The sequence below is a fragment of the Diadema antillarum genome, unplaced genomic scaffold (genome assembly GCF_040938485.1).
Source record: "Diadema antillarum isolate AM-2024a unplaced genomic scaffold, OU_Dant_1.0 scf00000201, whole genome shotgun sequence".
NCBI classification, from domain to species: Eukaryota; Metazoa; Echinodermata; class Echinoidea; order Diadematoida; family Diadematidae; genus Diadema; species Diadema antillarum.
In genome coordinates, this window is record NW_027271090.1 from 2,865,652 (window position 1) to 2,888,113 (window position 22,462).

Consider the following 22,462-nt stretch of genomic DNA (forward strand, 5'->3'; position numbering starts at 1 on the left):
TTCTCTTTGAAGGGATGGTATAGTTTTGGTTGAGATGGGCTTCAGGTTTCCAACTTTTTGGTCAGATATTGAGAAAGCTCTTATGAAATATAAAATAACAAACAATACTAAGATGAATTAAAAGTTTGTGATGGAAATTAGTTTGAATATGGCCGAGATATCCAGAAACAAGGAGGTCCTTATAAAAGGTAAGAACCACCTTTTATTTCAATCACTGTTGTCTTGCTTTGTTTTACGATATCTCAGCCATTACAAAATTGATTTTCATTATACAAACATTGAATATCTTTTAGAATTGTATGCTCTTCAATATCTTGTAAGTTGCTTCTAATTGTCTCGCAAAAAGTTAAAATCTGATTCTTCCATCTCGATTGAATCTGTACCATCCCTTTACATGGATCTATCCCTTTGACCCTCATCTATGACGTATCGTAAAAGCGCACTCGCGTAAAAACAAAACAAAACAAAAATAACAAAACAATAAAAGAAACGATCCACTCACCGGTGAACCGATAACCAACATGGGTCACTGCCCTACATCTTGGTAAAACACAAAACATGCACACACACACACACACACGCATGCACACATTGTCCGAACATATTGGCATGGGACAGAATGTGGACATTACAGACTCCTTTTTAAAGGGACCACAGCTTTGGTCTCATTGCATCACATGGTTTCTGTGTCTTGACACCTTTCCATCTCCCGTAATTAGTTTATAACGGTTGCACTCAAAAGTTTCGTATTTCTTAACCCCGCATGTTCACCCAGCTGCTCAATTTTGTTTTGTTTTTGTTTTTGTTGTTGTTGTTGTTGTTTTCATGTGTTCTTCTTGTAAGTCATTATTGGCTTGACCCGAGTTCCTGTTGCCGCAATTGCGGTGTTGTTTATCGCAGTTTTCACCTGCTTTGTTTCCCCACGTATCACCTCAGCACTGCTGGAATAATCGCCGTTGTCCTCACCCGGGTCGGATTTCGACCTTCCGGCTCCTTGAGGACCAATCACGTGTTTGACCACTTGTCGTGGAGGGGGTGGAAGGCGAGCTAGGTTACCTGGAGGGAGCCGCAAAGGCGCCCTAGGGCGCGGTCTATCTGGTTTGTAACGATTCGCAATCGGCGTGTACTTGTGGAAATGTGCCTCCGGACGGATAACTGGGTGGTATCCCGACTTTCGAGCTGCAGCTGGTTTCGGTAAAGCCTGTTTCCGCCAGATGGCGGCGAAGAGGGCGCGCTTTGATTCAACAATTTGCGCGCAGAAGTTGGACGAGTCCTTGCGCGGCTTGTATTCGATCCAGTGAAAGTAGTGTCCCTGAGCTTTCACTTCGGTCGTGCCGACGCAGTCCTGGAACGTCTCTCTCAGGCGTTTTCGGAAACTGTCCAGGTCGGAGCTGAAAGACGGCCCGTAGTCCTTGATCTTCTGCCACAGGCTCCTATTGAAGTGTTCGTAGAGTTTAGTGTCCACGTCATTCCACTGTCGCATCTTTTGTCGGGTGGCACTACTTATGTTGGCAGGATTTGGGCGAACATTTTTGGCAACGTAAATGATATCATCCATGCTCCAGCACAAGGCCTTCCTCATGACAACCAAAGACTCCTCAAAGTACTCCGTAATGAGTACCAGCAGGAACTCGCGGTCCAACTTTTTAATGTATTCCTGAACTTTCCAGTTGTCGTTGTGATAAATGTGATCCAAACCCAGATCAAAGATTTGGTTGTTCCTCGCGTAGTACCATCTTAGTCCGATTTTGTTCTCCCATTTCAGCTGCTTCAGGCGCTTGCGATAGAAGTCGGGTCTGGTGAAGAACTGAGTGAGTCGAGCCTGCATGGTGGTGAATTTGGCCTTTTCCGTCGCCATGAAAGCATCGTCCAGCTGGAAATGTGTGAAAGCCGACTCAAACTGTGTCGCTGGATCCCTGATGACAGTGATATAGTGGGTGTTAGGCACCATGAAAGAATCCATGGCCTTGCGGTCATAGCGGACGTGCACGGCGAGCATGTTGTACTTGTAGCGCGAGTATTCTCCCGGCTTAACCCCGATGGGCGGTAAGAAGTGAGTCCGGGGAGAATTGCTGTTGAGTGGGAGGTACACCAGGTGTCCATTCCGGGGACTAAGCCGGTTGAAGACGAAGGAGAGATTCCGGAGGTGGCCGTAACGGTTCACTATGTGGCTCAGACTCGTGCTGCCGGTTTTGTGAGTCTTGATGAAAACGACATTATTCTGTCTCGTGCACTTCTCCAAGGCCCAGGAAACGTTGGCCACTTTCGTCTTGAACCCGGCAGTATCGTCCCTGACCGTCGCATTGACGTCAAATTCTATGGGTGGGATCAAGTCTCGAGTCACGTTATCCGCGATGGCAGTGGGCGTTGCCAAAGAGACGACTGAGTCGCGCGACCGTGGGGGCGGTGTTCGATTACTGCAGGGGACAGCCAGTGAAATGTGAAAGACAAAAACAACAACAAAGCAAAAGAAACAAAACAGTTTAGTCTCCATAAGGTATTCGCATAGTTTGATATGACATCACAGATCAGATTTCGTTTGATTTCAAATATCAGGAACTGTGAAATAATTTCTGCTTGTTCTTCATTTCTAAACAACTACAATCCTAACGAGACTATAGGCTTACACCAAAGGCGTATAGACATTAGAATAATCAAATTTATTACACTGTTGTTACGGTAACTCGTGAGCACACATACATTACAACCACACAATTTCAAAGCAAGTAAGAAGAACATTTGTCGCGCAGTTTGCCGCATTTTCCCCTCTATTCTTTTGGAGTAGAATTGTTGGGGTCAATCTACGTCAAGAGTCTAGTTGTGATGGTTTTTTTCCAGTATCCTCTCCTTCTCTCTCCTTCTATTTGAAACTTTAATATGATTATTATTGTGTGCTACTTTCATATTACAGGTATGTGATTTGTTACAAGCAACTGTGTTGATCTTTTCTTTTATGACAATTCTTCTATTCTATTGCCGTACGTGTTTTGGATGAGTACAGTGTGATAATGTACTTGAAAAAAAAAAACATATATATATAGAAATAATTATGATGTTGTAACAGATCAAACCAAGCAAGGAGAATAGGCATGGAGGTCAGTTTCAAAAAATTGACATGGGCAGGTTGAAGACTTTTTGGGAACCTACCTTATTGGAGTGCCTTGAATCACCCGCGCCGCCTTTTCCCTCGCAAACGACTTCAAGCGCCCCCAAGCGACCTGGGACAAAGACTTGCCACGTGGGGGCTCCCTCAGGAGTGAACCGTGGATGTTTTTATTTATTTCTTCTTGCTCGGATAGTGTGGCCATGTAGGTCATCAGAATTAATACACTAACAGCGCAGATTGCCAGGAAAATGGTAACCTGTTTGCATGAGGATAAATGATAGTAATATCAGTAATCATAATAATAATAATAACCCTTACGAAAAAGTCCTGTGGTACTCCTGTGGTAATTACCACAGGACGGTACCACAGGACAGTACCACAGGACAGTACCACAGGACAGTACCACAGGACAGTACCACAGGAATTGTCCTGTGGTATTTTGGGACATACCACAGGACAGTACCACAGGAATTCCTGTGGTATTTTGGGACGTACCACAGGGCAGTACCACAGGAAAGTACCACAGGACCGGTACCACAGAACAGTACCACAGGACAGTACCACAGGAAGTCCTGTGGTATTTTGGGACGTACCACAGGGCAGTACCACAGGAAATCCTGTGGTATTTCGGGACGTACCACAGGGCAGTACCACAGGACTAGTACCACAGAACAGTACCACAGGAACTGTCCTGTGGTATTTTGGGACATTACCACAGGACAGTACCACAGGTCGATCATTACCACGCAGCATTACCACAGGGCAGTACCACACAGCATTTCCATGGTACCACAGGAGAGTACCACACGGGATAGATCGAAAAAAAAAAATCTGGGAGAATTTTAGCCACATATCAAGGAATATTCCTGATAGGTGAGTGATGGATTTCAGGACAAACATGGCCCTACTTAATAACCTGTCCTACTCCTAACATATAACCTCAAACGAGAGTCTAATGGCCAAGTGCCAATGTAGTCCTATAATAGATCTATATAGTCATATTCTATTCCTAGGTATCCATCAACCGTATCAGTACATATATATATGGCCGTCTATCCGTAAAGCATTAAGGCATGGTTACTAACTCGATTATACTTTATTATCAAGATATGAAATTACACTTTCATAACAATATCTATGATATTGGGAATAACATAACATAATTAGACAATCTTTCATAAAGTTCAAAGTAAGTTCCATGATTAATACTTTGACTTTTTAAGTCATATATGTATTTTCTAAAATCTAGAGTGCTTTTTATGAATATTCATGAGCTATGTAAAAATTTGTACCACAGGAGTACCACAGGAGTACCACAGGAGTACCACAGGAGTACCGTACCACAGAAGTCCTTATGAAATTTCTCATGCTTTACATCAGCACTTTCACTAAATAGGTAATACTGTAGGAGTATAGGACGGGATAAGTAATGGCAAATCAATTGCTATAATTCACAGCATAACTCATCTATCAATTAATTGAAGAATATTAATATGTGCTTTTCTGTTTGTATTTTTATAATAAATTTCAGTAGATTCTGCCTTACAATTTTCCTGTGTGGTACTCCTGTGTGGTACTGCTGTTTGATATTCTCCTGATGTGATAGTCCTCTGGTATAAAATGTTAAGAAAAAAAAAGAATATCCTGTAGCATTTTTCTGTGGTACTTACGAATTTAATTTGCTGTGTGGTACTTCTGTGTGGAATAGCACCATATTATGATTTTCCTGTGGGATTTTGGACAGTTCCTGTGGTACTCTCCTGTGGTATACATCGAAAATTACCACAGGAATTCCTGTCGTACTGTCCTGTGGTACGTCCCAAAACTCCACTGGACAATTCGTATCGTACTGTCCTGTGGTACGTCCCAAAATACCACAGGACAAGTCGTGTGGTACTGTCCTGTGGTACTATCCTGTGGCACTGTCCTGTGGTACTGCCCTGTGGTACTGTCCTGTGGTACGTCCCAAAATACCACAGGACAATTCCTGTGGTACTGTCCTGTGGTATGTCCCAAAATACCACAGGACAAGTCGTGTGGTACTGTCCTGTGGTACTATCCTGTGGTACTGTCCTGTGGTACTGCCCTGTGGTACGTCCCAAAATACCACAGGACAAGTCGTGTGGTACCGTCCTGTGGTACTATCCTGTGGTACTTTCCTGTGGTACTGTCCTGTGGTACTGCCCTGTGGTACTGTCCAGTGGTACGTCCCAAAATACCACAGGACAAGTCGTGAGGTACTGTCCTGTGGTAATATCCTGTGGTACTGTCCTGTGGTACGTCCCAAAATACCACAGGACATTTCCTGTGGTACGTCCCAAAATACCACAGGACATTTCCTGTGGTACTGTCCTGTGGTATGTCCCAAAATAGCACAGGACAGGTCGTGTGGTACTGTCCTGTGGTACTATCCTGTGGTACTTTCCTGTGGTACTGCTCTGTGGTACGTCCAAAAATACCACAGGACAAGTCATGTGGTACTGTCCTGTGGTACTATCCTGTGGTACTTTCCTGTGGTACTGTCCTGTCGTACTGCTCTGTGGTACTGTCCTGTGGTACTGCCCTGCGGTACTGTCCTGTGGTACGTCCCAAAATACCACAGGACAAGTCGTGAGGTACTGTCCTGTGGTACTATCCTGTGGTACTTTCCTGTGGTACTGTCCTGTGGTACTGCCCTGTGGTACGTCCCAAAATACCACAGGACAAGTCGCGTGGTACTGTCCTGTGGTACTATCCTGTGGTACTTTCCTGTGGTACTGCTCTGTGGTACGTCCAAAAATACCACAGGACAAGTCATGTGGTACTGTCCTGTGGTACTATCCTGTGGTACTTTCCTGTGGTACTGTCCTGTCGTACTGCTCTGTGGTACTGTCCTGTGGTACTGCCCTGTGGTACTGTCCTGTGGTACGTCCCAGAATACCACAGGACAAGTCGTGAGGTACTGTCCTGTGGTACTATCCTGTGGTACTGTCCTGTGGTACTGCCCTGTGGCACGTCCCAAAATACCACAGGACAAGTCGTGTGGTACTGTCCTGTGGTACTATCCTGTGGTACTTTCCTGTGGTACTGTCCTGTGATACTGCCCTGTGGTACTGTCCAGTGGTACGTCCCAAAATACCACAGGACAAGTCGTGAGGTACTGTCCTGTGGTAATATCCTGTGGTACTGTCCTGTGGTACGTCCCAAAATACCACAGGACATTTCCTGTGGTACTGTCCTGTGGTATGTCCCAAAATACCACAGGACAGGTCGTGTGGTACTGTCCTGTGGTACTATCCTGTGGTACTTTCCTGTGGTACTGCCCTGCGGTACTGTCCTGTGGTACGTCCCAAAATACCACAGGACAAGTCGTGTGGTACTGTCCTGTGGTACTATCCTGTGGTACTTTCCTGTGGTACTGTACTGTGGTACGTCCCAAAATACCACAGGACAAGTCGTGTGGTACTGTCCTGTGGTACTATCCTGTGGTACTGTCCTGTGGTACTGTCCTGTGGTATGTCCCAAAATACCACAGGACAATTCCTGTGGTACTGTCCTGTGGTACTATCCTGTGGTACTTTCCTGTGGTACTGTCCTGTGGAACTGCCCTGTGGTACTGTCCTGTGGTTCGTCCTAAGATACCACAGAACAAGTCGTGTGGTACTGTCCTGTGGTATTATCCTGTGGTACTTTCCTGTTGTACTCCTGTGGTACTGTCGTGTGGTATACGTCCCAAAATACCACAGGACAATTTGTGTGTATACTGTCTTGTGGTACTGTCCTGTGGTACTTTCCTGTGGTAATGTCCTGTGGTACTGCCCTGTGGTACATCCCAGAGTACCACACGAGCCTGTGACACAGTACCACACAGTTCCTGTGTTAACATATATTTGTGTGGTACATTGTGTGGTACCAACCAGTACCACAGGGAGTACCACATGAGCCTGTAAAACAGTACCACACAGTTCCTGTGGTAACATTTATTTATGTGGTACATTGTGTGGTACTGACAAGTACTACAGGGAGTACCCTACAAGCCTGTGGTACAGTACCACACAGTTCCTGTGGTAACATTACAAGTGTGTGGTACATTGTGTGGTACCGACAAGTACCACAGGGAGTACCACAGGACTTTTTTGTTAGGGAATAATAATAATAATAATAAGATAAAGAAGAAGGAGAAGCAGAAGAAGGAGAAGAAGAAAAAGTCAAGAAACAGAGGATAATAAGTAACTATTGGATATTCTTAATTATACAGTAACATCAAGAATAGCCCTTCTTTTGTAACAAGTGGGGTATCATTGGAAAGATTTCATTTTTTTTTCTAATACTTGCTAAAAATATTTGAAAATTGTGCTTAAGCGATTTTGCGATCAAACTCTTCATATCGATAATGGAATTCCAATGAAAGTGAAGGACAGTCGGTAGCGCGTCTGCCTCCAAATCCAAAGGACCCGGGTTCGATTCCCAAGTGTAACTGGGCATATTGTGTGTAATCATCTCGTCCCCTCTAGTAAGAGCCAAAACACTATGACCCTCGGATAGGACATACATTTGTAAAATGGAGGTCCCTCATGTTAGAAAATCACACCTCATGTACGTAAAAGATCCCGCTTCATTCATTCATTGCAAAGAGCAGGGTGCATAACCGCGCTCTGCATGTGCAGTGGTCTCTCATCACATCTAACTGGATCTCATGGAAGATCAGCTACTGCAGCTGAATATAGGTTGGATCCAGCCATCTTCATTAAATTAAACAAACAAACAAAAAATATAAACAAAAATTCTTCGGCAACAGGATAAAACATGTTCTCATGCAACATTGAACAATTTGAAATCTTCCATACCCATTTCATAGTGCTCTCATCCCGCTACATCCGGGTCCTCCAGTCTCCGAACCCAAGCAGTCAAATCCTGGTGAGTGATGAACGAGAAACGGTGAAAATGATATGAGTCTATAATTATCACTGTCGGTGATTTTATCTACAGTGTCTGGAAAAGAAGCGCGCTTTAGATTCATCCGGTGTACATTTTTTTCTTTTCTCTTTGTTTTGAGTCAACATGATGCATTCATCGTAAACATTATAGAGTAGACATTTCCATTTAGTTTGGAAATTACTTGAGACTAATGATGTTGAATGCAAAGTATTTAACTGAAGTTTTATGCATTTGATTATTTTTATCATATGGTAGTAAACTTAATCTGATTTGAAATAGTTAATCAAAGTTAATATTTCTATTTGTTATAGCACAATGTATCCGACAAATACTTATTGTTATGCGTATCTCGATCTCACCCTGAATAACTACACAGAATGTTTGCTATGCCTAATGTGTAAATAACTGTGCAAATCTTCATAAATTTGTTTGCCCACATACGTAGAGCGGGGGGGGGGGGGGAGGATGGAAGGAGGTAAGTATTTAAAATAGGAAATCCCGAGAAATGTCAGGGCTGATGTATAAGGCAAAGTCACTTCACCTGATATCCATGGTTAATGCGCGGCTCGATAGGGAGCTTTAGATTTTAGACGCGCGGACGTTCAAAGGGAAAAAAAAAAACATGTTCTGAGCGTGCGCAGAAGCGCGGGTCAAGTTGACGCACGCTTCTGCGCACGCTCAGAACAAATCTAAAGCTCCCTATTAGCAGTGGTTCGGTGGCCCGGGGCCAATAAAGATTGATGGCGGGCCACCAAATTTCCACAAAGGCCAGCTTTTAGTGGCCCGATTGGGTAACTACAATTCAAAATGAATTTTTATGTTTCTTTTTATTTCGGGTCACTACATTTCTTTTTAGGGCCACCAAAATGTCATATTAAAAGATTGTAGTGGACCGAACGGGTCACTAAAGGAAAAAGGTTAGTGTAACGGAAATATAGGCCTATATCAAATTTACAGCTACAGTGTACTAGGAAGAAAGTTGTCACCTGATAGTGCACTCAAGATACCTCATTGAGATTAAGTTTGGTTGCTCGTAGAGGGGGTATTTTCGGTTCATGACGCTACCGCTCGGCTGGACTGCAGGCCCATGAAGAAGGCTCATACAAGTTGTATCGCACCACTCGAACTAAACTGCAAGATACAAAAGAATCAGTAGGAGAAGAAGTGAAAGACATGGAAATCACTTTAATGATTCTCGTATAGATGGAAGTGTAGGATTGTTTGGTTTCAAAATATCAAGTCGGCCTATAGATCTGTGTTTATTGTGAAGGTTAATAATAATATGATTTTTGGCATCGTTTTCCAAAAACGCTAAACATAGTCTAGCATGATAGTACTTATAAATGTTTTGGAAAAAAAAAAGAACTCTATAATTGACCCAATTTTTCTCTCTCTCTTCTTTCTTTAAAACACAACAACAATTGATAAAGACAAAGAACAAAATGGCGCCCAGAAAATAAGAGATCACCTTCATTCATATTCCAGCCGTGACATCATCCTCAACATCATCCTCATCATCATCCATTAACAGTTACGTGCTTTACCATTCACTATTTATACGTCAAAAATTTGTCACAAACATTTGCATACAAAAGAACATATTTTTCATACTGTTGTGAGTAAGCGCAGGTAGTAATAGCAAAAAATGGTATGACACATATTATTGTGGCTACTGTTTAGCTCAATTGTTGCAGGAGAATGATGTTACAGTTGAAAGATGTTCTGGCTTTTTCGGTGTTGACACTGCTCTCCCAGAGAGCCATGCCATTAGCACTCTAGCGTTGCCAGGCACCATACACCTTGATCAAGATGGACGTGATGGGTGAAAAAAAAAAAAAAAACTTCTCCACGGACTGGGCTGAATTCGACCTCGTGTCCTCTGTTTGGGAGTCAGGAGTCATATCCACTATGCCACAGTGCTCCCTATATTACATGTATGCAAGTGTCAGAACTGTTAGATGTCATCTTAATTTTAGCGAAGAGGATCCAGTTCTATAAATTCAAGAGCGTCATTTTCTCCCACTCCCTCCCCCCCCCCCCCAACTCTCTCTATCTCTCTTCTCTTTCTATTTTGGCAGGTGATTATTAAGGTGGAGTACATTTTAGCCCTGTGTCACTAGGGTGGCAGTGGTTCTTCAAGTAATATATATATATATATATATATATATATATATATATATATATATATATATATGTATATAATAATAATCTTTATTTCAACTAACATAAAAATGTATATATATATTACTGGGTAAATTTACTTTTTATATCGTCCTAATAATTATGATTTCATTCTTTCAATGTTTGTTTATGCAACATTCTTCAGTATGTCTGGCTTCCGGACATGATATATTATGTGCATGTGTAGCACGATCACGTGACTTCCAGTGAGTCCACCCACGAGATGGCTGTTACCCAGGCAACGCTCTCGTCAAACATCTGGGCAGACAACACATGTCCCAAAAGACAGAGGGTAATAGAAGAGGACGAGATGTAGTGCCATAGCAACGAACACCCTAATTTGCATCAGTCGGCCCAAGGGTAAACGAATTTACGGACCACACTCGCCACGACATTTTCAGCATGCATCACGCTGAAGTTAATAGATAACGTGCTTGTATGGAGGAGAGGAGCTCGCATGAGGTTTGTTTAAGTCCAGGAGGTATACCTCCCTGGTTATAACTTCTCCGACGGGATCTCTTGCACGATACACAAGTTCTATCACATCCGCTTGATGTTTATTTAGTATTCCGCTGTTTCCACAGCACATTTTATTTTGTGAATAAAAGTTACGCCGGACAAGCATTGCACTTATGAATATGGATAGTTCCACTATTCATGACTGTGGTTTGGCATTATCACAGAGCGTTGTTGGCAGGACATTGTGGAAAGACTCCTGGTGTCGCATTCAAGATATTCCATCCCCTCTGTCCCCCCGACTGGGATGGATGAGAGAGTGCTGGGGAATGGCGGGATGAAACTAAAGGCAAGTCTCTCTAGAAGAGAGGTGCTATATTGAAGAGTCCCCCCCCCCCCCATCATGCAGCCCCCATATATGCAAACACACGCAAACACACTGACATACAACGAGCAATAACCTCAGGAGAAAAAGAGAAAGAGAGAGAAAGACTATAGAATGAATATGAATGACTAGATGTCTGTGCAGGAGCAAAAACATGCAATGCGAGTGCTGGACATGGTTTTTAAGTATATTTTAAACCATAATCATTTTATACGCATGCCAGATAGATGTGCCTTTGAAAAGTTCGTTCGTGTATGTTTGCGTTTGTCTCTCCATTTTTTATATCTATAGAGGGAACCAGTTACTTTTCGTTTTGCTTCTTTGTTTTTTCTCATTTTTACAAGAACTATAGAATACAACCTGTACCATCATTTTTCAGTAGGTTCCTTTCGGGGATTTTAACTTTTGGCGAGATATTTAGAAACCACTTGTATGAAATATTAAAGAGCATACAATTCGAAGAGGAATTCAAAGTTTATTGGATGAAAGTCGGCTTTAAAATGGCTGAGATATCCAAAAAAAAAACAAAGTACAACAAAGTGGTGTTAACAAAAGGTGGGTTCCACTTTTTATGAGTAGGCTTACCTCTTTGTTTTTTGGATATCTCGGCCATTTGAAAACCAATTTTCATCAAATAAACTTTGAATGCCTGTTAGAATCTTGTGCTCTGTAATATTTTATGTAAGTGGCTTCTAATGTCACCCCCCCCCCCCCAAAAAAAAAGGCTAAAACCTGAATCCCCATCTCAACCTAAACTATACTATCCCTTTAACATTATTTTGTCGATATTGTATCGTCTATATAGCATTGTGATTTAGGGCCTACCCGTTTTCAACTATTACCATCGTACTCCCCGAATTGCAATTACAGTGTTCGTTGTCTTTAAGATTGAATTCTTTTGTGATGCATTGCTTATCTGAATTCAAGGCTTGCGTTTCTTTATCTTTTATTTGTCACGTTTTACGTGAAATTTTGGAAATGAGGTGTAATTCTAATGTGAAATGGGGAACAATGCACTTGGCAACCTGAATTTCGTACAAAGAAACGCTAATCATAATCATCTATAGAAGAAAAGAAAGCGCAGATCTTAATTTCTCTCGAAAGATAATCAATCAATAACAAAATAATGTATGAGTGACATGTACGATTACAGCACGAATATGCATTTTCATCACAAAGGTAATGCAAGTAATATCAAGCAAGAAAATATCTCTTTTAGCATCTGGGAATCTGAACCCCACAAGCAATGTTTTATGTAGATTCCTCATATTTCACATGTTAATCGTCTTAATGCTGCATTATAGTTTGACAATTCACCCATGCATTTTTTTGTTATGTTTATTGTTTATTTGTTGCAACGTGGAATATGGAACAATAAAAACAAACAAACAAACAAACAAGACAGCCCGCATGCACTTTTGTGAGAGTGCAAGCTTTCAACGCTTTTAAATGTAATTATTCCCATCCGTTATAGTTTATCATGGTTTCCACGTTCCTGTCGGCTGATTAATCTTTACATCAGATTCACATCGCAGAAAATACATCTAATCCGTATAAATGAAAACCATGTATTGCTCATACTTTCTGTACTTTGTACTTTGTGACACCGCGGTGATATAGCTATAACACATACAGAGCACGCATAATTCGATGTATAATGGTAACAATATGACAAAGAAATTATAAAAATAGTATACATTATGAAAGCCTCTCACGTAGTGTAACGTTGATGGGGATAAGAGACAGGTTTGTTTTACACAAGTGTGTAAAGAATTTCGAAATATCAAACTGCACTGTGTGGTAGAGTATCCTAACATGTAAAGAGACAACAATCGACACTGATGGATTTAGGATTCCGTATTCCCTGATACCATTATGAATAACAGTCAGAATTCGAGAAGTGGAAAGCTAAACAATCTCGACATACTACAGACGATGCTTCGCCGTTCTCAGGTAATATCCCGCGCCGAATACGTTCGCACAGGCCAGCCTGCCTATCTGCCTATAGGGCAGGAGTCTAACAAGCGACAAAATTAGGATGCTAAGAATACCTACTGCCAAGAAAAGTCAGGGGTTCAGGAGGTGCTTTACGCTGTATCCTATTCTGTGTAGTAGGCCATGGAACACGTATAGCCGCAGAGCATGAATTACCCTAGCCCGTTCCTCATCATTCTTTAATGCATGCGAATCCCACGACGCACATCTAGCACTTTAAAGGCACATGCGCGCTCTGACCATTTCATGTAAATTGTGGTGTGTCTGTTAGTTGTTTCGTTGTTGTTATTTTTACCTGTCCTAGTCAGTTTTGGACTAACATCCTGACAGTTTTGGTTAAAATCCTCATCATTCTTCCTCGCTGGCTTTCAACTTAGAATCAAATATGTTATTTCAAAATGGATTTCTTGCTTTACTAGGGCAAATCAAACTTGGGTCATCGTTTATAGATAATGCCCTTCGTTTCAAATAATGATGAAGATAGCAAATACAGCAATCCTCATCATAAAATGGTGATGATGATTGATTATGATTATGATGATAATCATAATCATAAAACATTAATCACAATAATGATAATGACAGTAAGAACATACAAGTAAATGTTAATAGTTTGATGCAGCAGATTAAAGTAATGACGCATACAGAAAATATAAATCCAAACGCTTCCTTGCAGATCCCGAGAGAAATATTGGTTGACTGTGTCACATATTTAACCCGTTTACTTAACTGAGACAAAGTCAGCTTCAGGTTTTATCGAATTCTCCTATACAACTGCTGACAGCCCTCTTATCTATCATTTCAAAGACAAACCGCTCAGATCACGTTTTAATGTTGCTCTGCGAGGTGACATCACGCATAGGCCTATACATGATGGTGTCTTTCCTAATGTCGCTGTTGTTCTGCGCTAGTGTGCATGTGGGTCTGTTTGTCTGTCTGTATGTCTCTGTCTGTCTGTCTGTCTGTCCGTCTGTTTCCCTTTCAGCAGTTTCTCCATACTTATTATCAGTCTTCTCCATTGAAAGAAGATAATGTTTCAAAAAATTTTGTCATTATGTTACATGGATTGTCCTACTATTTCGTCGTTTGTAGTATATTATAATGTATACTGTTTCGTAAATGAAAATAAAACTGAAACGAAGAAATGAATGAAAACTGTATTTTATGCAGAGTAGGTTATGATTCCAATATCATAGAATGTAGTTTGGTCACCTGCTCGAAATCATTATGCATTATCCAAAAAAAAAAATTGTTTTTCATGTATGTTGACCAACAACCAATATCCCTGTAATTCACTGTTCAAATATTACTCAGGAACTTTATTCAATTGGCTTCTTGTTATATTCTTGTGTGAAAAGGGAATGCAGGAATGAAATAAAATAGAATAAAACAATCTGAAATCACATCGATTTCAATGCATTATTCAAGTTTTGTTTAAAAAAGATATCCATCAGTTGCAATGTATCTGGTATATTGTCTGGATAATTTTAATGCTCAGAGTCTTTAGGCGTTTTCACATCTTATGAGGCCTCAATGCAATCACCTATGCTCAATGCAATCATGCTCAATGCAATTGCTCAATGCAATCACCTGCATTCAATTATCTCTGTTGTTTACTGAAAAATACTGTATATTTTATTTCATGTTTCTGTGTATCTACATTGCTCAATGCAATCACCTATGTGAATCTATTTATGTATACTGTTATCGATTTATTTCACTGCACTTGTTATTCTTTGTCTTTGTACTTTTTGAAGTTTGCATTCAAATTGCATCTGATTGAATGCAGAAATAAAAGCAAACAAACAAACATCAGCCCGATGTTTCGAAATAGCGCGCTATTTTGCTGACTATTTTCTGCGAAAAATATCTCGAGCTTGGATTTTTTTCGGGCTGATGTGAAAACGCCTTTTGAGTCTGGTATCAAGGAGCTTTAAGAGATGGAGTTCCAACTGGCTGTAATTATTCAAACAGTTGTCACTTTTCTATTGATGTACAAAAGAATTCCACAGGTGCATCTGTGCCTTTGGTGACGGGGTTTGATGCCGCCGTCTTGCTGAGCAATCTGAAGATTCATTTTGAACGTGAACTTAATGTTGGCTATATTTTGCTTGTTTATCTATTAAATGAAACGAAATCTCACTTAATGATAAAGCTCATTAAACAAAGGTCAATCCCTTCAAGAAATATGTGCAAAAATGTAAATCAGAGCTGTATCATGTGAAAGTGTTTAAAACTGTACCCTCCTGGAAAGCCGGTTTTATCACTTTTCCACTTAATTCCTCCATATAATATAATAATAATAAGGTCTTATTTACCCAGGGTAGCCTCTTCAGTGTTGCCACTGCTCTACCAGAGGGCCCTGCTATTATTATTACCCTAGCGTTGCCAGGTACCCATTTATACACCTGGGTCGAGAGGGACATTGTGGGTAAAAACACCTTGTCCAAAGATGTAAGCACTGGGCGGGATTCGAACTCACGGTCCTCCGTTCGGGAGTCGGGAGTCTTATCCACTATGCAACAGCGCCCTCCAAATAAAACTGATACGGAATAATCTTCGAGTATAATTCTATATTAATAGATATATCAGATTAGTGGCCGGGCACGGCCAGTCGAGTAATTTTCATTTTCATTTCATCATTTTATGCGCAATTTCTATTCGCGCATCCCCGTGTCTATGCCATCATATACCACCTATATCTTATAAGTAGGGATGGCGAAAAGTAATTACCATCACAAAGACATATCTTTCTTAGAAAGTGGCTGATGATTATGCAATGAGACATGAGTCAATTGTCTTCCTATCTGCGCGGCAGATCCAGTTTGCCACATGCTTCAAATACTTTCGAGTGGCGGCATCGAACGTGACTTCAAAGGAAATACGACAGTTGTGACTCCATTCTCTTCAAGCTCCTTGCAGGTATCGAGCTGTGTCTGGCAGTGAAACATTATCCGCCATTTATCACAGTTTGTTCTCGTCCGTGTGTGAGAGAAGGATGGCAGCCGTCACGTACACCATTCACTTTTTTAATGATATTCTTTATTTGAATTTCAATTAATATCAGACTCATTTTCACAGTGAAACAAGTATGAATAGAAAATAAGCAGCTGTATTCTTCTCGCTTGAGCTGCAGATTCTATATTTTGGTAATGATATAATATAACATATAACAAAATATTTTATGAAATTAAATCCACGGACAGAAAAAAAAAAGTTATATAGAATTCAACATAAATCTCATCATACAAAAAAAAGCTTTCTTAACCAACTTGATCAAACTCTAAATCAATATCTGTTTCATTACACAAACCGCACAGTCTTGAGAATACAACATTTCACCAAAACCTGCAGTAAAAATCTAGTAATTCAATTAACGGAACGAAATGCCTGATTTTGTTATACAAAACCAAATCCTTTTTCATATTATTCTTCATTCGAATTTCATTCAATATCAGGCTCATTTCTCCGAATGAAATTAACCTTTACTCCGATTGTGTCCTGACAATGAATCCATGACAACGGAAACCATTCTAGCGCAGATTGTGCGTAATTCCCACGACGTTAGAAAAAGAGAGAACTGTAACAACCCATATTATAATGCCAAGACGCAGTTGTCCAAGTCAAGCGATTTGCTTATAGATAACGGTCACCTGTATACTTTAAAGATCCAGTTTACCTTTTGGAGCAGTGATTTGAAAAATGTTCAGGATGTCGCCTTTCATACATATGCGTAGGTCTGTTATACCACAAAACACATTCCCATATAAAATGTTTGCTATAAAGCCTAAAATATAAAGGAGATATCAGTATTTTTCTTGATAAACCGTAACTGTAGACGGTTTAGTCTGGAAATATTTTTATCATAACTATTGTTCACATTTTGTATATCTAACAATACATAACATCGATTTTGCTGATTCAGATTTTCACAGTGGTTGTTTCTATCCCTAACTTACATCTTAGAACTATTTCAAAGCATCAATGCTGGGTTTTTGTTTCATCTGCAAATGGTAAATTATGCCTTTAAGATGTAGGCTTACATCGATATATAATATCATCGTATTACTTCAATAATCACAGTGATCACGGACAAAATGTTTCCAAGGAGAGTTGAAAAAGTGTCTTGAATAAGAGTCAAATCACGTTTCCTTCTTTCTCTTTTCTCACTCTGTCATTTCCCTCTGTTGTTTGTTTGGTTTGTGCAGACACTCTTATTGTGTTTGTGCGTATGTGTGTGTATGTGTATGTGTATGTGTGTGTGTATGTGTGTGTATATGTATGTGTATGTGTGTGTATGTGCGTGTGTATGTGTATATGTGTGTGTGTATGTGTATGTGTGTGTGTGCCGACGTCGTTCCTGAGGATTTTGCCCCACAAGCATTTGATTTTCTATATAACAAGTTTCCCATCACATTATCTTCATTTTTAAGTATAGTTATGGCGTATACTTTAGAGAGATTTAAGTGTATTCTGCTCCTTTAATCATTTTGATTTCATTCTTTACATTTGTATATGCGTTTTTAAAATGTTTGTTGCTATTGCTCGATTTGAGTATTTGCTCCTATATACACGAAGGCACTTCGTGAGAATGTCTCAAGAAGTATGTGAACAGTTTGCGGATATGTCCTAAAATGACAGGAAGAACGCCGACATACGTGTGAGCAATTATATTATTATTTATATCATATATTTGGAGGTACAAGTGGAGGAGACCGTCATCATTAAGCAGTGTAACATGATACCAAAAAAAAAAGTTCTAATTAGAACTGAAGGAGGAACTACAAAAAAAAAGATAAAGTAATTACATCAACGTATGATATTACATTATGCAGTGGATGGAATACATTTTGTTAATAGGACTATAACAAGACGATTACGAAGGACAGAGATGGGGATACCTGAAGTAAAGAGGAGGGGGAAGAGATTTACAGTGCTTATAATTAAAGTCAACATGGCATGATTGTTGAAAATGATTTGGGATGAGGTTGCTGCTGAAACAAAGAGCAATTATTCAAACTTCCATGAGCTAAAAAACAAAATAATTTAATCCTGCTGGGAGAGAGTTCGTGCCTACCACATCATTTTCATGTCAGGGTGTGACTTCAGCACCCCACCCCCCCCCCCCCCACCACCGGCTTGTCAATCACACACATACATCTACAACGCGCGAACACACACACACACACACACACACACACACACACACACACATACATACATACACAACACATGCAGACATTGGGGCGAATGCATAAAACAAGCAATTGCTTGTAAGCAATTGCTTCAAGCAAAAGCACAAGCTCGTCTAGCAAAAGGTCTAGCTCAAGCAATTGCTTAAATCCATATGCATAACCTTTTGCTTGTGCCCATACCTTTTACTTGTCTCGCACAAGCAATTGCTTGCGTTTTCAACAAAAGGGACGTCACGCCTGTGCGAACACAAGAACAAAGGCGAGTGTGACAGCATGTATTTGAAAGGGCTTGTGTGTGTTGAAACATTTCCTGACATAGCAGAAGAGTTATGAAATGACACTCATAAATGCACACACAGACGCACACACACACACAAACATACACGTAACGGCTGATTCCTATCACTGCTTGATCTCTCAGATCGCACGTGGAGAGAGTGTCTTCTTGCTCTCCACCATCGTCAGACATCCTACTAGTTTTTCATTACATTTTTCGTGCTAAACACTGGACATTCCAGTTGTTGAAACGAAAAAGTTTCTTACACTACTTAGTAGTAATTTCTTATAGATTTATACCACTCCTGCACAAGTGTGGCATTTCTATAATGAATATGAAAATGATAGTTAGAAGGGAACGTCCCATTTAAGCAAAAGCTCAAGCTCATTTTACAGAGCTTGGAAAATCGTAAGCAATTGCTAGCAAGAACAAGCAAAAGGTATGTTTTATGCATACGTTTTATTATAAAGCAAATGTTTGGTCTCTAAGCAATTGCTTGTGCTTGCAAGCAAAAGCTTCTGCTCGCAAGCAATTGCTTGTTTTTATGCATACGGATTCAAGTAAAAGGCTAGCACAAGCAATTGCTAGCGTATAAACGCTGGCAATTGCTTGTTCATGCAATGGGCCGGATGCATAAGCATCCGGCCCATTGCATGAAGTGTTTCAAAAAGTTGAACATCCACATACATGACATGGGACGTTGTGCTTCCGACGAGAGGCAATCCGTTTCTACTCACCCACCGCGCGGCTTGGTCGACCTGTCGCCGTTCAAATAACAAAGGGCATGGAACTGAGGCAGAGGTGCACGAATGCCATGCATTTATGGAAGGATATCGTGCAGAGTAATTCATGTTCTCATCCCACTCACCCAGCATGCATCTCGATCAATATTGCGCAGACGACACAGTCTGCTTTACACTGCTATACTTGGCCGTGCACTCAGGTGGCGGGTGAGAGAGAATTGTACGAAAAGACGTCAAGCGACTCTTCGCCGGGTAGAATAACGTGGACGTCGTCTGCGTCATAGTATTCCAATAAGGTCACCAGACATCGACACTTACATTGTACACCCCTGTCGCTTCAATTTGATCATTTCTGCCTTCATGTCTGTATAAGTCTCTCCGAGCAATTTTTAAACCCCGTCGCGAGTGACGTGCTGAGGATATCTGGGCCAGCACAGCATCTTCGAGGTGTGTGCGCCGCTCAGGGAAGAATACGGAGAACACTGTTTGCGCGATGGGGAGAGAAGCGCAGAAGATAATCGTTTTATGCCGTCGTAATTGCTGCTTATTGTGTGCTCCGTCCCCCGCTCTGCTCCTCCCTCTCTCCTCATCCCTTCCTTCATCTCCCTTCTTTCTCTCTCCCCTCTCCCTCTCTCTCTCCCTCTCTCTCTCTCACTCCCCCGTTTGCCCCCCTCCCGCTACCCCTCTCTCTATTTACATAATATTATGTACCTTTCTCCCTCCATCTGTCTATTTTTCCCCCGAATGACACTAGAATGGTCCCAAGTCAATTTTGCAAGTGGGCAATTGAACAGGTGGATAGATATGAAAACAGTTGTGTAATGATGCATCAGTAAATGAATAAATTAGGTTTTTCCATGAAAAATATATGCATCATGAACTAACGAGTGAACAACGAATTGTTAAAAATGAATAAAGGCAGAGAGAGAAGGGCAGAAACAGAGGTGTGAAAGATAGGGAAGGAGAGCAATTTTCCCTCAGGAAGTTAATGTTTCTTTACATTATTTACGAAACATCATCATGGATGTATTAAAGCCGTATGGACGTCAGCTCTTACAACAATAACACGTATGTTAGAATCGTGTTATAGTGCACTTAACAAGTCGCGTAAGTGACAATTTGAGTCTGCAATGTATAATATATTATAAACATATATATATATATATATATATATATATATATACATATATATAAAATACATACATACATAATAGAAATGCAATTAGGTTACCTTCACTTTTTCCGCTTAAAGCAGATTAGTAGTAATGTTGATGATTACTTTTACCCGTCTAATTTGCGTGCTGTATAGATTTCGTTTCATGTTGAAATTCACATTGTATTTTTGTAATTGTTGGTAGCAAAATGCTAGGCAGTGTACATGGCGGCAATTGGAAAATAACTATGGTTTTAAGTTTGAGATTGCAATGTACTTTTATGATTAATTCGCTCTAGTAGCCAAACAAACAAAAAATGCAAAATTCCATCAAACTGCCTGTTTTTCAAATGTCGTATATAACTATTAGACTGTTAAGAATTTTCCATTATCATTATCTAATCATTATCCCAGATCTCTCACAATTTTTAGTCATATCTGTCTTTATGGGCATATTTTCTAAATTGCAGAAAATTATTACTCTAATTCTTACTCACAGAAAATGATAATCCATCTTTAATTTCGTGATTATCGCCCTATTTCTTAGTAGCTAAGTATGTCTAAAATACTTGAAGAATTGTTGCAAAAGGTAACAATTAATTTCTTTCTGATAACGCGTTCTGTATTAACTCCAAACAAAAATTGATAGACTTCCGGAATCATTTTTAAGTGAGATATCCCACCCTTTAATTGACTGATAAAGTAATCGAATCATTTTTTTTCTTCAAAAAGAGCAGACTATGGAATTTCATTTAATACTATCGAATTATTCGATCTGCAAAACAGCTTAGACACTATAATATAGGGAAATTTACTTTATCCTGGTTTAAAAAAATATATTTCATGGATCCAAATCTATTTCATAATGAATAGTGGTTTGCAAACACCCACCATTAAATGTGGTGTTCCCAAAAGGGTCGAACTTGGGCCCGCTCCTCTTACTAAATTACATTAATGATACAATTTATTTTGTGCCTTCATTATTATATCATATCAATTTAATTGAAGATGACGGTTAGATATTTACCTTGAGATGGATTGCAACGCCATGATAGCATTATAAATCAACAAATCTGCGTTACATTCTAAAAGTTAAAAAAAAAATGAGTCGATATTCATAAGTGTGAGGTAATGTATGATTTGTATACTTGTAAGACATGATACTTAAATATAATGTGTATAGATTTTCATACATGTATATGTGTATACTGTATGTGTGTGTACATATGTACATATCAAATCATACATTGTTATATATACAAAATGGAGAGAGAGACAGAGAGAGAGAGAGAGCCGATCGTTGGGAACTCTTGATTAAAGTTATTAATGTATATGTATAAGGCACGTTTACGTTGGGAAGGCGTAACAATAGACACGGGTGATAGACACCCCCACTTTGCGCGCATACAAAATACGATCTAAAATTTATGGTAATTTATATAGTGTTTAATTAACTCTTCAAACAAATATGAACTTAAAATGAGTTGTGGGATCAGTCTCCAACCATCCGGTCTTTGTGTGTTGATTGTATTTTCCCACCAATATGACTGCTAAAAGATTTATATAACATACAAATAATGTGTCATGAACAACTGTCGTGCAAAGTTCCATTACGAGGCTCAAAGGGTATCACGTTTACACCAGGCGGCGGAGCGTTTCAAAAGTGTGTGTGTGTGTGGGGGGGGGGGGGGGGGGCACACTACCGGCTTTCATGAGCTATCAAGAAAAACAACAACAAAGAAAAAGTCCTCAGCTCATCTTTCTCCTTCCACTTCCGGGTTTCTTCAGCGAACAAGCCCCCCCCCCCCCCCCCCCCCCCCAAAAAAAAAAAAAAGAAAAAAAAAGAAAAGAAAGGTCTTCAGTCTTCAGCGCAAAAACATAATCTTACCGCCCTCATGCACTTCAAGATCTTTATCTCTTTCTTTCTATTCCCACTTACCCACTTCCGGGGTGGGGCCCAAAATGCTGACATCTTATGTATTCCTTTTTATGGTGTAAAAAAAGTGGGAGGGAGCCCGAGTCCCCACGGCCCCCGGTTCCGCCATCCACGTACA

At 40.2% G+C, this 22,462-nt stretch overlaps 1 protein-coding gene across 1 annotated transcript; it reads right to left on the minus strand.

Annotated features, from left to right (window-relative positions):
* Positions 1-823: 823 nt before the first annotated feature.
* On the minus strand, positions 824-3,308 carry LOC139723833 (uncharacterized). Its single transcript, XM_071635039.1, has 2 exons — positions 3,148-3,308; positions 824-2,417 (listed from the first exon to the last, which is right to left on the minus strand). The coding sequence occupies exons 1-2, from the start codon at positions 3,306-3,308 to the stop codon at positions 824-826; spliced, it is 1,755 nt and encodes a 584-aa protein (XP_071491140.1).
* Positions 3,309-22,462: the final 19,154 nt, after the last annotated feature.

Coding starts and splice junctions, on each gene's coding strand:
- LOC139723833 (XM_071635039.1), bottom strand. CDS start 3,308: ATGGCCACACTATCCGAGCAAGAAGAAATAAATAAAAACATCCACGGT. Junction 2,418..3,147: donor ATTCAAGGCACTCCAATAAG/GTAGGTTCCCAA, acceptor TGTCCCCTGCAG/TAATCGAACACCGCCCCCAC.